The 15,785-nt window shown below is 35.8% G+C and overlaps 2 protein-coding genes across 2 annotated transcripts in view; both read left to right on the forward strand.

Annotated features, from left to right (window-relative positions):
* LOC106660175 (neuroligin-2) overlaps positions 1 to 11,495 on the forward strand; it is a 135,031-nt gene extending 123,536 nt beyond the window's left edge. Inside the window, exons 11-13 of the mRNA XM_023460402.1 lie at positions 4,842 to 5,117; positions 5,736 to 5,943; positions 7,564 to 11,495. Coding sequence (XP_023316170.1) covers positions 4,842 to 5,117; positions 5,736 to 5,943; positions 7,564 to 7,755 — 676 coding nt within the window. The 3' untranslated portion in view covers positions 7,756 to 11,495. The remainder of the gene's footprint in view (positions 1 to 4,841; positions 5,118 to 5,735; positions 5,944 to 7,563) is intronic.
* An 802-nt stretch (positions 11,496 to 12,297) lies between these two features.
* The window catches only part of LOC106660174 (nuclear factor of activated T-cells 5), a 42,006-nt gene continuing 38,518 nt past the window's right edge, over positions 12,298 to 15,785 (forward strand). Inside the window, exon 1 of the mRNA XM_014383046.2 lies at positions 12,298 to 13,533. Within this exon, the coding sequence (XP_014238532.1) occupies positions 13,428 to 13,533 (106 nt within the window). The 5' untranslated portion in view covers positions 12,298 to 13,427. The remainder of the gene's footprint in view (positions 13,534 to 15,785) is intronic.

A 15,785-nucleotide genomic window follows, 5' to 3' on the forward strand; every position in this document is an offset into this window, starting at 1 on the left:
CTTGGTTACTAGGGTTACTTGGGTTAATTGGGTTACTTGGGTTATCTGGGTTACTTGGGTTACTGAGGTTACTTGGGTTAATTGGGTTACTTGGGTTATCTTGGGTTATCTTGGTTACTTGGGTTACTTGGGTTAATTGGGTTACTTGGGTTACTGGGTCAATTGGGTTATAAGGTTTACTCGGGTTATCCGGGTTTATTGGGTTATTTGGGTTATCTAGGTTACTTGGGTTACTTGGGTTACTTGGGTTACTCGGCCGAAAATGCTTTCTTTAACATATTCTATTCAAACTGACATTTCAACATCATTTTCGAAAAAAAAAGTTTGATTCAATTCTGCCCCCGATCAGTTGGGTTACTTGGGTTACTTAGCCAAAATGCTGCATTCAACAGGTATAAGTTAAACTAACAACCCCAGATAATTTCTGGAAATAATAATATGATATAAATTTTCTTCAATCAGTTGAGTTACGCGAGTTTTTTCCGAGAAAAAGGGTATCTTTATTTAAACCAAATTAATCCTGATTGTATAGAGGAACATCTGATATGGTCTACTGGACCCGCCAAAACAATTGACAAACTACAAGCAGAGAATAACTGTTATTTTTTATGTGTACTGATTGATTTTAAAATCACAGTGGCAGTTTTTACTAGAAAGTTCAGATATCGAATTGAGTAAACAACCATGGTCTGATCTATTAGAAAATTTTGAGGATCGATTTACTGATTATTTTAATGTTCATGGATTAGGAGTAAATGCTGCTGAAGCAGTCTTTTTTCTCCCGCAGTTCAAGTTGAAATGGCTTAAAGCTCTGAACGATGAAGCTAAAAAAAAAGTTTATTTCCTTGTGACAAGTCTCATGTCACAGAAACAGATGGACGTAGAGGTACCCAAAGAAGCAGAAGGTCCATATTACAATTCTGAGCTCCAAAATAAACCCTGACGGAAAAAAAATTGTTCATGATAGAGAAAAGTGGAAGTTAAAACTATCATATTAAAAATATGATATTAAAATGTAAAATGTAAACTATCATATTAAAATGTAAAATGTAATAAAACGTAAAAAAATGTAAAATTACTAACGATTTCAGACAGCCAATGCATTATAAAATGCAGCATAAAATCACATTTTTTTATACTTGCTTACTCTTTTTTCATTTTTTTCAATATACTATCCGCGTGTTATTGCATCGACCGTAGCAAGTGATTTTCGTGAAAAAAATGTTTTTGTAATGTGTAAAACTAAATTCAGTCATCTCAGTACTGTTTAGTTCACCTATGGTGATTTTACAATGCTTTCTGATGCATTAGAGCGACTCAGAGAGATTTATTTATACTTTATCATTACTGCTATATGTGGATTCAATTTTTATAAATATTTTATTTGGATTTTTATGATACTTAACTCAGTAACTGATTATTAAGAACTGATTGATTCAATTACCAGTTACCTGTTATTTATCTGGTAAATAATAACTAATTCAATCAGTTATAAGTTAATAATTGAGTAACTATTAACTGAATCATTAGTTATCAGTTTTTTAATTATGAATTTATAACTGAATTATTCAGTTATCAGTTGACTATAAAGTTCAATTGAATGATTAATAAACTACCTGCAACACTGTATAATTCTATAAAATAAAATAAGATCATTTAAATTCAGGCAAAGCAATCTCTGAATTCCTTGAGCGTCATCTTAGATATCGTCGCCCCAGCGCAGGAAGGTATCTATTTCCAAGCTGCAGCAAGAAGGATACTTACTCGCGCGCAGAGGCAAAAAGGTATCTAACTCGAGCGCAGCGGCAAAAAGGTATCTAATTCGAGCGAGAAGCAAAAAAGTAGCTTATTCAAACGAAGTGGCAAGAAAGTTTTGACGCGCTGAATTTAGGTTGGCAACGGAGCCGTAAATGATAAAATTTTGTTTTGTATTAGAGCAAAAAAGAGGAAAAACATTTGAGCTAGTGTAATGAGTTTCATCTATTTGAAATGCGAGCAAACAAATCAATCTCGCCGCGATTTCGACTCAATATGCCTCTTATGGAGAACTTTCTATGTTCTGAGAGGAGTAGAAGTTATCGGCTTTACATATAGCTTTGAATTAAACGTTGAATGTTGAATGTTGAAACAAAATTTTATCATTCACGGCTCCGTTGCCAACCTAAATTCGGCGCGTCAAAACTTTCTTGCCACTTCGTTTGAATAAGCTACTTTTTTGCTTCTCGCTCGAATTAGATACCTTTTTGCCGCTGCGCTCGAGTTAGATACCTTTTTGCCTCTGCGCGCGAGTAAGTATCCTTCTTGCTGCAGCTTGGAAATAGATACCTTCCTGCGCTGGGGCAACGATATAAAACTCACGAAGTTTCAAGCGATGTGGATTTAAAGCAGCGAACCATAGCAGAAATTAAAACCTAACCTATTCCACTATTACAGAAAAAAAACGTTGCCAATTCATTGCTAAAGAGCTTCCTCATAGAAAAAATCTTAAGAAAAGATGATAAGAAGAGGGCTGCAGAGAGTATACTGCATTTTGAGAACATACCTGAGTGATTCTGACTAACTTTTAAAATAACGCCTAAAAAAATTTTTGATGAAAAATTTAGCGGCACAGTATCCGGAATGAATTTTTCTTGAATATTATCAACAAAGAATTCCAAAAATAACTTTGGGCTTTATTTTCCTCCATAGTCCATTTGGGAAACCCGATCTAAATGTGGGTCAAAATAAAACTTCTTCAAATTTTCGAATGACACCGATCCAGATGCGCTTTTGATATGTTATAGTACATGGTAAAAAAATCCTAAAGCCAAAATTTTACTCCCCATCCCCCCCTCCTACCCCCTCCACCCCTATAAACGTCCATTCTTTATTTATATTCATTCTGAAGCCCTGAAGTAATTAAAAAATCTGAAAAAATTCATAATAGTACATATCAACAAAACTAAGCACCTTGAATTTCTTCAGATTTTTCGAGGGCTTCAGGCCTTCAGATAAAATAATTAAAAATTTGGAAAATTTATATACGGCGATACGAGCCAATATCAAACTCGAAAATTTTTTTCTCTGTTTTATGCATTGAAAAACATGACCTTAAATTTCTTTGGATTTTTTCAAGTTTCCTTATGCACTTTTTGAAGCGAAAAAACCCCTTTTTCTTTCATGTGTTTTCATGTGACATTACTTATATCATCCCGCACATAATTATCTACGTAGGCGAATTGCGTAGTCATTATAAATGAATTAAATGTAAAATTTTTTTTTTACGGCCTTGCCCTTGATGATATAGCAAAATTTTTTAAATAAAAAAAGAAAGTGTGTGAAAAAAAATTATTTGTTGAATAATTTATTTATTCATGATAAGAAAAAAATTTTTCATGAAAAAAAATATATTTATAAAAATTTTTCATGAAAAAAAAAATTTTTTATAAAAATTGTTTATAAATTTCCCATGAAAAAAATTTTTTTTATAAATTAATTAATTTATTCATAGTAGAAAAAAATTTCATGAAAAAAAAATTTTTTTCAAAAATTTTTAAGTGATTAACGCAGGATTATCGAATGTTCAATCCAGCGTACAATTCTTATTAAATAAGGGACAGAGTTCTGGTTGGGCTCATTTTGTTCGTCTTTTCCAGCCCTTTTTAAACATGTATACAGATATAAAAAAAAACAATAGTCCATTGTAAAAAATGAAAATGTATAAAAAAAGCTAAAAGTTCAAATAATCCAGTACGCGCGGAAAACATTCTGGGAAATTTCCAATTTAGGAGGATCAAGTTCAGGTCACAAATTTTTCTAAAGTATGTGAATAAAGGAAGGTAACATGATAATTTCAGATCATTTGGTTAATAGTCCATTTTTTAAGAAGCTATCGAAAATTTATTTTATTCGCAGTACGTTTTTTGACTCAAGAGTAAAATCGATTTTCAAACGTGCGATACAAAAAGGACGGGCCACCAAAACGCTCAAAAATAAAAGTGTAGATCTCTCAAGTCTTCTTAAAGACCCTGATAAAATTTCAGAACTGTGCATGGTAAATTACCTGACTTACACATCAGTACGTGCAATTTTAAAAGTTAGTCAGAAACACTCACCTATGAAAAATCAAAAGTACAACTTTTTATTTAGAGAGTGTAACTTTCATAATATTCGTTCTTGATCTCGAGTTAAAGCTTGAATGCTCTAGTTTCTTTATAACCATGGAAAAATTCTGAAAATTACTTTATTCATACAGTAAAAATCGATAAAAAATCGTTTTTCGAAATTTCGTAAAAAAAAAACTAAGATCGTAAAAAAAATTTTACCCTCGGAATATTGCTAACATACAGAAATTTTCCGCCCCCCCCCCTCTACGAGGGAGCAAAATATTCGGAGCTATGTTCAATGCAAAATTACCTCATCTTTTCATTTAAAGTTAAAACAATAAAAAGGCAAAACAAAGAACGTGTTAGCATTATCGACGACGAAAATAAAGGGCAACGGACATACCTCAACAATTGAATAGAACTGGAGATTATCGACCAGCGCAAGGACATTCAATTATTTCAATAAAATTGTTTTGTATTTATACTAACCGGAACTTTGTGTTTCTGCTTGCGACTTTTCAATACTCCATCTGTTGGTTAAATCAAAAAGTACAGAACTCAATATGACACTTTTGATTATAATAAATGCAATATAAAATGAAGTCTTTAAAGCCTTTACCAATGACCCAAATGTATCTGTTTCAGTATTTTGATACGAATTTCGAGTATGATTCTATAGACGCGAAATCCACCGAAAAAAATAAGTAATAAAATAATGTTCGATCTTTGCTTATCCATTGTATTTATGTGACGCAGCTACGCGGCCTACAGCACCGCCCTGAGCGTCACCATCGCCATAGGCTGCAGTCTGCTGATACTCAACGTGCTGATATTCGCCGGTGTGTACTATCAGCGCGACAAGACGCGATTGGAAGTTAAGAGTCTGCAGCAGCAGCAGATGATGAATCAGCAGTGCGGCCCGCGGGGCTTCAACGAGTTGAAGCAGCTACAGCCGCCGCCTCCCGGTGGCCACGGTCACTATCCCGGCGGCGGACAGGTCATAGTCGACGTGGAGAACGAGATGCTGCGCAGGTGAGCATCGCAGGATTCGTACGACGCAACATTTTTTTTATTAAAAAACTTTGAAAATAAACTTCCAAGTTCGAAACAATTCCTCGACATTCGTGCTCTCCAAGACTGTATGAGGCGCGCGACACGCGTATCACAATATACAAATATACGCGAGTGGGTAGAAAGCCGAGGTTTACATTTAATTTTGAAACAATTACAAGGAATCTTCCTACTGCTACTGCTGCAGTTGTCTAGTAGCAAACGCGCGCGCGAGTGTAAGTGGTGACAAACAAAGTGTGCCGCAAACGGCAGCGAATGCTCTCAAGCAGGGAGCAGCACAACGCACATGATATTAATTAGAAAATATAATACATCGCCGCCAGCGTGTATACGACGCTCGCGAATCTCTGTCTCTGCTGCAAGCTACACTACGCACCGGTCGCTGTCGCGGTAAAATGTTGATGCTAGTCTCGTTGCCAGAAGTGGATTCGTTTGCCTCGCTCGCGTACGCTGTCTCGAGGCGAAAAGTTTACCCAGTGTGCGACTGTGCGCTGTACTTGTTTATAACTACGCGTTTATACGTTGCGTGTATGCCACGCCGAGTAATAACCGCCTCCCGTTTCATTTGGCATTTTGCAGAAACGCGATGAAAAACGTAACTGTGGGCGAGACGAATATGCTTCTGCAGCAGCACCAGCAACAACAGCATCAGCAACAGCAGCAGACCCAGCTGACGCACACGCTGCCGCATCCACACCATTATCAGAAGCAGCACCAGTCGCACCACTCGACTCTACCAAGAGGCGGCTCGGTCATACTGCCCGACATTAGCACGCAACAAAACCAGGTAAGAGGCATACACAAGAGAAAGGCAGAGAGCAATAACCATATGTAGAGAGCTCTGTACTGCTTCAAGTTTATACTCTGCATCCTTCGTTCCTTATCCGTGTAAACGTGTATATGAGCTTTGTGTGTATACGCACTTCATGATATTACTCACGATTTTATGACAATTAGCAAAACTAACTCGTAATTCGTTGTTGTCGTTATGTGGTTGCTGTTTTCGTTGTTGTTGTAAACGTGCGTGATTATGTACCATTATTCACACGTACACACCTGATGATGTGTTTCTCTGTTTAGATCATGTCAAAGGAAACGCTTTGGGTCCTAAGTGTATAACAGCAGCATGACGCAATGGTAACGTGATTATAACAAAAAAAAAAACAAAAAACAAAAAAAACAAACAAGCAAACAAACAAATGATCTTCTGCACGCTTTTTTGTGTGGCTTTTACAGTACATTATAACCATCATATCGTACTATTTTACACTACAGCGAGTTTTATATACTACACAGTAGTACACGCTGTTTTTGTCATGTATTCGCAGCTCCCGCACTACTCCTCCGATTCTCCCCTATACGCGTATACTTTATTTTGATGAAATCCGAGAAACTTTTGAATACCCTACGAATGAAAAAATTGCAAAGTTTTTTCAAACGCGGGAGTATAGAAAAAATGAAGTTTCTTCGATGTTTATTCAGGCGGATTTTTTTTCAATTACTCCTTCGATGTTTGAAGAAAAATTATCAAACTAACTTCATCATAATGAACACGATAAATATTTTGTTTCCTCTGAAATCATAAAAAAAATTGAAGCTTGCGATTTTTTGCTTTTCATCATTAGGCACCTGCCTATATACGCGAACGCGAACTGCATTCGGGCGCGTCGCGATTCTGCTGCTCTAGCTTTTTTTTTTCGTTTTACGCCTCTTTTCGAACGGTAGAAGAGAGAAGGATCGCTGTCAGTCTGTCACTCCTGTCTGCAGCAAACGATAATTCGACGCGTGCACGACGATTGCATCGAAGCGTACACGTGACTGCGAGAATTTCCGGGCTACGAGTAGTGTAGGTAACGCAAGCTTGAAAGTTTGCGCTGCGCACGAATACCCGGGTCGGCTGCAGAAAAAAATTCATGAATTGTCAAAAGGGAAAACAACAAACGCAGTGTGCGCGTGCGTAGCTCGCGCGTGAAGTCATTGTTGCCTTCGTAAAGGTACCATACTTTTCACAAGCCCTTTATTTTTTGCTCTGTTTCATTGTCGAACGAAATCAATTGTAAGAGCGACAACGGCAACGCAGTGGCGCAACCGAACTATTATCGGTAATTTTGTTGCTGCGTTTGTATGAGTGAGCGCCTCGAACTTTTTTTTCTGTAGTTTAAAAAACTTGATGTTGTTATACACTTTCAGACCCGCTACTCTGACGATTATACACGATATATATTACATTAGAATCGTGTATGAAATGTCTGCGTATTAAGCGGGGTTGATCGAAAAACACTATCTCAAACAATATATATGTGCCATAGATTTTCTGCTTCTCGTGACGTCTTTTGACATGATAATATTCTTAGTTTTTAAGCAGGCTCGTAAAATAACAATATTTCTTTCTCCTCCTCCCTCGCAGGGTCCACCCAACGGATCAATTCACCTGACTGTGCCACGGCCGCCACCACCGCCTCGAGCCAAGAGCCCACCGGAGAATCAGCCGCTGCTAATGCACTCGACGATACCCGAGAACATGATGACGACGACGCAGGTGTCGGACGTCCATCACTCGCAGCAGTGCTCGCAGGGCATCGGGGACATAAGGGTCTGATGCTTCGAGCAGCCCCACGACTACACGGTCGTCTCGGATCTCGTCACTGCCTCGACGCTCCTGTAAACTCCCACGGAGTCGCAGCAGCAGCAGCAGCAGATCCGGGCGACGACGGTACATGCTGTGCGTGCGCGAATTATTTATGAACGCGCGAGAAACAAGTGAATAAGTTGGATAACAATTTTTGTGCGCGCGTCACGTAAGCCGATGAGGAACGTTCGCGTTGTATTATTCTAGAAGTATATCGTGAGGGTTTTTAAATATATTATATTATATATAAATAGTGCGCCAAATAATAGTGAAGATGAGTTATAAAGATGAAAATAAAAGACAACCATTATTCTACAGTTCGTTGAACTTTTTAACTGTTATCTGAATGAATAGGTATTTAGAGATGATCGTCGACGCTCGTTCAAAATCGAGCAACGACGAAAGTAATTTTTTCACCTTTTTTCGATGGGTACGAACGATTGTTTCAATTTGTATCACTCAATACAAGCATGTCAAAATGTGGCCAAGCTTCGTTTCGTAAGATAAAAACGAATGTCGAGACGTTTCATAGATATCAGAAATAGAAACGTCACAGTGATATGGGACAGTCAGTTTTATGCATTATATGTACGTCCTTAGTTTGCAGTACGTTACTATAAAACCAATGAGGAAAATTTATAAGATTGCAAGTGTTTTGTCTGTATAGAAAAAAATGTATTATAATAATTAATCGATAAAAGTCCCGTTCGTATATATTATAGTAGGTATATATTGCCGAGAAATGAAGGTATAAAACCATTATATTAGAAAGACTGTTTTTAATTAAAGTTAACGCGGTGGTCAAGACTCGATCGTGTTACATTTAAGAGAAAGAAGTACCAAATATTTCGTCGTTAACCCCGAGTATTGACCACCCTGAAAGGAACTATCAGGTGATTGTCATGATTATGATTATCGATATAATTAAAAGGAAAAAAGCATATTATCATTACGTTGAATTTCTAAAAGTTAGGTATTGTAATAATGAAGAAAAATATAATTGGGATATTCGAAAGGTCGCGAGTCCTGATCAATCGTTCCTCCCGTCCATTATAATGGATTGAACTCGAAGAGGAAAAATTGTATGGCGAGAAAAAAGTGCCGGAAACAATACACGTACGTCACTAGTCTTCCGTGAAGAGTATTTACGGCTAATTTTTAGTTAATACGTTCGACGATGGAGAGAAAATCTTTTTACCTTTTCATATTCTTTTTTTTATTGAACGGAAGAGCAGTAAATGGAGTATTTATAATGCTGAAAATTAACTGGACATGAAAAATATTGAAGCTAGACTGATATAATAATACAGATTACAGATAATACAGATGCTTATAACGTACGAAAACTTGTCTAATATAACGAGCACCAGACGTTCCTTGAAGTTGTAAAGATAAAAAGAATCAAAACATTGAAAACTTTACGTAAGTTTTTTAAACAAACAATAGGATAATCAAAAGTATCTTGCAAAATCAAATTTCTATTCGAGTTTCATTGAATTATCATCGAGTTGAGTTTAAAAAAAACGATAAGCTCAAAAATTGCCACGTTTCTTTTCAATCAACTTTTTTCCAACTTGGAAAATTTAAAATCAAAAAGTAATCCGATCATTTTTGTGTGTCAAGCGATTCTTTTTTTACAAAATCAAATAAAAGTTCGTTCGATTGCGTAACGTTGCTACAAGTTTTTATGACCAATCATTTGTTTTCCATGATAAATTTTGATGTGTTTTTGGAGTAAAATGACTGTATGTATACACAAAAAAACATAGCATAAAAGTACTGTAATATACTAATTAATAAATGCTAAAAAAGATTTTAAAACGCTGCAACGATCGCGTTTTAAATAATTGTTAAGACTTCTGAAGCCACAAGCGTACTTGCAATTCTTGTATAAAGAAAACTTTAAGGAATGATAAGAAAAGAGATAACGATAGCAAATATGCCAAATCGATGTTGACGTTCATTTGTATAAGTATATAAAGAAAATCAAATGTATTATAAATTATAAATATTATATGTTCAAAAATTTTTATGCTCGGATCTCTATTCTATAAAACGTAATTATGAACAGCATCATGTACTCATTAAAAAAGTACCTAATGAATGAAGAAAGAGCGAAGTATTTATCGGAATGCGAGAGTCGATCGAAAAATCTTGAAAGATAAGCACAACTATTCGTTGTTATTAGTCTATGCGTGATGCTGGTTGTTAAATAATAATGATAAAAATAATAATAAAGAGACATGAAAATACTCATATGTCGCGCGCTGATAGCCGAAAAATGTTAAAAATAAATTTAAAAAAAATGAAAAATGTTTCAAGTCAAAAATGTGAGAATATGAATATGATATCATTACATATGGACAATCGGACTACTAATACATATAAATGGAAGCTATTATAAAAATTGCGTGCATCCATCGAATCATCATCACAATTATACGCACATCAGAACATTTAAAAAAAAACTGGAAATTCCCCCGCACAAGACAGTAATTAATTATATAAATTAAGCCAATTTTTTTCGGTTACGTCACCGTCAATTACATTTAACCGTTTTCGCCCCTGCGCCCCTTGTGTTTGATCAGACACGTCGAAAAAAATAATCAAATTGAGAAATAATTTGTATACATTCTATAAAACGTCAACTGAAGCTACATAATCAAATAAATGAGTTTCTCGCTGTGATAAAATTCCAATTTCTCATAACGTTACTTTGTGCATTCGAAAGATTATTCATCTAATTATATCATTATAAGATAGATTTTATTTCGCTTCTTGTTATATAGGAACTTAATCAATGAAACAGTGCCTATCCTTAGAGTTATTGAAATCTCACGTTTTAAAGTAATTATGAGTTAATTTTTATGACTTGTAATGTCGATAATTTAATTGTATACTTTATTCACTGTTAATTTTATATACTCTTGCAGCTGTAATCAGCTGGAAAGCTAATACAAATTAAAAATAGTACTTTATCGTCTTTGCGAAATCTCGGTTTTTGCAACTGAACTTGAATGAAATAAAATCGTTGAATTTATGATATTCGAAAATGCTTATAATACTTCGAGTTTGATTTGATATTACACAATTCTCGCGCGCGCATAGGCCTTATTATCATAATTTTACATTTGCAATCATCTATCATTTACGAGGCATAGCTTATACTACACACGTGTAAAAACGAGCGTCAACCAGTTCGCTCTTCAGCTGAAACAATTGTACAGTGATTTGTTTTAACGAGTTATCCTTTGATTTTACAATCTGAAGAAAAGAAGAAGAAAAATTTTCACACTATACCTATGATGCTCAACATCTTGAATAAATAAAGTATAAAAAAAACATACATAAGTATACACAAACTAGATGCACGTAAATACGTATAAATACAAATAGGTAAAAGATAAAAAAAATAACATACGTATATTGCAAATTACCTATTACAAGAAAATTTATTACGACGAGAGATGTGTAGGTGTGTTTGTGAGTGTGTTTGAATTTTAATAAATTTATTAACAAAAGTGACTATTACATAGAAAAACATACCTTCATGAAAAAGTTGAAAATACTTTCAAGCTCTCAATTGAGAGATTAACAAAAAAAATTTGTATTTCATGTGCTCCATTCTTGAATCTTTAACAAAAAAAATTCAATGAGACGAGAAATGTATGAATGCCACTTCGATATAAAAAAACAAAAAATGTCTTATGTTCGTCACACCACATAATGTAAATAAAAGAATCATCAATTGTACAAAGTAACGTTTTTCATTTCTATCTACTGAACCTACAATTATAGTCGTTTTTTCCCGCGCATAGCTGTGAAAAAATGCATGAATAATCGGTCACACCTTCCCCTTCTTTTGAATATAAAAAAACCCACTTCCCCCTTCTCCTTTTAAAAATAATTAATAAAAATCGTTCTGTTATCATATGTTTTGTAGGTTTATGGTATAATTATAGTGATCGAAATTCAAATCTTTCTCTGTAACTGTAAACTTATATAATATAGGAAGGTAGCAAGTATTTATTAGTTTATTTTTTCTCACAAAAGGGGAAGTGTATGAATCATAACGTACAATAAAAATATATGCAATCGTCGAAGCAGTGCCGTAACCAGAAAATTTTTTCGGGGAAGGGGGGTTACCTGGGTTACTTATGTAGCTTGGGTTACCATTAGTATAAGGTAAAATCAAAAATTTCGCTGGTTACGGCCCTGCGTCGAAGCCCCGCGACCATAGCAGCTCCGAGACATCGATACGGATATATTTTTACAGACCGAGCCGCTCATGTGACAGTGTTGTGCCAGTCACGGGTAATACAGCAGACGACTATCCTCGGATATATGATTTCGCTTGTTTTGACATTCGATTCGCTCGGAGCGCGCTAGATGGCGCTGGCGAGCGCGCACAGTAGTTGCAGAATACAAAAAAAAAGAAGGCATGTAACCTTGAAGCGCACATCGTGCGGCGTACCGTGGGTAGGAGAGTGCTGCTGCCTGCTGCTGGCCGTGTGCTGCGAATGACTCTCGTTAATAATAATACGTTGTTTTTTTTTGCTTTTTTCTGCTTTTTTTAAACGTACGGAGCGCGGATAGAGTCCAAATCTAACCTCGCCAATTGGCTAGTATAGATGCCTCGCGGAGTGTAGTTTTATAATATACGCTCGCGTGTGCTGCGGGTCATTGGAGTCGGCGTGTTTTGACGGTGACAGTATACAATTGCCTCGAGTGAATGCCCACCATGTGACAGTCTGGTGTGTGTATTATTTGCTCGATGTACATAGAGAATACACGAATCAGAAAAGAAAAAAAGAAATAAATTAGTGTTCGAAAGCCGGCCGATAGCGGAGCACATATACCAACACGAACATATGCGCGTGTATGTGTAGTGTGTATATAGCGCAAAAAAACGTGTGCTGCGATGTGCATTTAAACGAAAACTGCGTGCAGTGATTCGTCCACGGGGCAGAATACGCGAGTTTTTTTTATGTATACAAAAGCCAGTAATACAAGAGATCGGAGCAGTGTGTTTGTGTGTGAGTGTGAGTGTTTGAGCGTGTTGGAAATAAAGCGCATAACTCGGAGCGTTAAAAGAGAGCACAAAACGCAGCACAGCGAAGGAATTAATTCTCGGAGATATATATACGTGTGTCGCGCGTGTGTACGTGTGTGTGTATGAACGTGCGTGTGTGCCCGCGTTATATAGAATCTGCCGCGAGCGAAACAGAGACAACAAGACGACGACGGCCGAGGACGGACGTTTCGTTTTCGAACTTGTACATATATTTGTGTGCAGTGCCGTAATAGCTACAAGTATGTGTTTTAATCAGTGATGCATATAAATGACTGTCGAGTTTCAGCTGTGACTGTCGTTGCTGCTGTTGGCATGACACCTCGTGCATTATCATAATCGTCGCGAGCCAAAGGAAAGCACGAGCAAGAAAGAAAGAAATTCGCGGAGAGCAGTGAACGGTTGTTAAACAGTATATAGAAAAAAAAACTGTTGTGGTCACGAGTCGGAGTCGTCGTCGTCGTCGTCGTTGTCTGCAGCAGCAGTGGTGCATGCAATTTTTTCGTCAAAAAATTAAAATAATGAACAGTTCGAACGAGACATCATCGTTATCATCATCGTCAACATCAATATGAAACTGAAGAGCAAAGAGAGCAGCGGTAACAAGGGCACAACATCGACGCGCAGGTGTAATGTCAGAAACGGTCGCGACGGCGATTCTCCGTTTTACGAAGCCGGTAAGTTCGTTTTTTTCTTCGATCGAACACACACACACACATATACACAAAGACTTGTCATCGTGTAATATAATTCGTCGTTATGCATTCGATTTGCGTGCAGTCAGTTAGATATATATATATAATGTGCTCCGATCGTGGCAGGCAGACCTCACATATATTATATACTCGTGTCGCGCACGCCGATGGTATAAAGGCATTACATTATAAAACACGTATATATAATAGAGCGAGACAGAGATCCGTTCCTCCGTGCGTGTATATCGTGTACATGTATATAAGCGGAGTCGCAAGTGCGCGCAGACACACGGCTTTGATTTTATTATTCGCTCGTTGAGCGACGAAACTTGGCGTTAAATTTTCATTCGGATGCACTTGTTATAGCCGTGTAACGTGTGCAGCACAGCATGCACATTTTCAGCTGTAGCAGCAGCAGCATCGCAGTTTTCTCGTGCTCATAACATGTAGCAGTACAGCACGAGCATTATGATATTATGGTTATTATTACGCGCACAACGACGATACGCACTCTTGCAGACAAAAATATTATTACAACATGGCTGACGCGCGCGGTAAGCTTATACGCACGAGGTTGGTGCTCGTGTATATATTCGTGCGAACGAAGTGTCCAAATTTGAAAGGCGCCCACCACTTTACAATATTAAAAGACCGACTTGCGCGTTGAATACATGGACCAGCAGAAGAAGCAGCATAATGCGCTCGTTTTTAGAAACGTGCTCGACACGCAGAAGCGCGCGCGGCTTTTAATATAAAGAGGGAATATAATGAGAAGGAATATAACTAACGTTGATAGGATTTGAAAATATGGCGTTCGATTGAGCGTAAAAATGTAGTTTATGTAAACTATAGTAGCTGCTTTATTGAGAGCTGGATTAAGTATCTTATTGCAATTTTCAAGATATGTCGCGTATTTACTTTGTACGAAAATAAATACGATGTCGGTAAGGAAGAAAATTGCGCCAAGACTTGTTCCTTTTGGTGTAAGAAACAGTTGTGGGATTAATATTTTATACGTTATTAAAGCATTTATTAAAATTTTAGTTATTCAGTATTTTCAATTAAATATTTGTAAAAAAATCCCTGCAAAAAAATCATCAATAAAATTATAAAAACAATTTGCTTTATAATTAAGAAACTATTAATGTTATTTTTAAATAGACATTGAAATTTATTTTATTTTTTTTATCAATCTATTTATTTTAATGATTCATTTATTTTTATTTAATCATTTTTAAATGACTTTAAAAAAATTGCCATAAAAATCGAATAAAAGTCTGGTGCTGTAAATCACGAAACAAAAACAAATTAATTTGAATTGCAATAAAAGAGTCGGATCGATGATGAAGATGTTTTTCGACTTTTATAATAAATCAGGGTAAAAATATGTATTTTCGAATTATTTTCATGGTCTTATCAATCGAGAGAAATTATGCAATTCTACTTTTTTCAACTTGCTTTATAAAATTTTGTATTTGTAGTAATAGAAATTATATCACTACATTTTTTAAACTTGATCACCTGATTCATTAAAATTTGATATTACAAATAGACATATTGAAAACGTGAAAAATAAATTAATATTTTTTGTCAATTGTATCACAGAGGTATAATAAATCAAAAGAACAGAAACTTTTTAATTTCAAAGCGCAAAATTTAATAAAATGATGCAATCCTATGACAAAAACTTCAATTTCCTTACTTTCTACTTTAATTTACCTTATTCAATCTTCCCTTCTGAGAAGAAAGGTTTTAATTTAGTATAAATATTATCACAAATGATGCATTAATATCGAACTAATGTTTATCGTTTCAAATCTTCAAAACACAGCTGATTGCAGTTAGTTGAGAGCCTCGAATATTCCGAATCAACATTTCAACTTGACGATAGGATTAAAATTTACTCTTTTTTGTGAGGCTTATCATTCAATACTGCAATTTTAAATCTCGGCGATTACGTGGTACGAGCTTGAATGCATCACGTGAGGAACAAATTGGCAGTGCTTATTTTTCAATTTTTACGTTTACATTAATAAGTAGCAGATAAAAAAGAAGGATATCAATATGAAACTGTCCACGTAAAAGTCTATTTTACTGAAATTAATTACATTATTGATCTGAACTTTTCACCCAAACCATCACATATTCATGTTACGCGTGTCATCAATGGACACATGTGCTCTATGCGTATGTTTGGGTTGTAGGTGATACGTAGAAATAGAAATATTCTTGAG

The sequence above is a fragment of the Trichogramma pretiosum genome, unplaced genomic scaffold (assembly GCF_000599845.2).
Source record: "Trichogramma pretiosum strain Unisexual culture from Peru unplaced genomic scaffold, Tpre_2.0 scaffold29, whole genome shotgun sequence".
Lineage (NCBI taxonomy): Eukaryota > Metazoa > Arthropoda > Insecta > Hymenoptera > Trichogrammatidae > Trichogramma > Trichogramma pretiosum.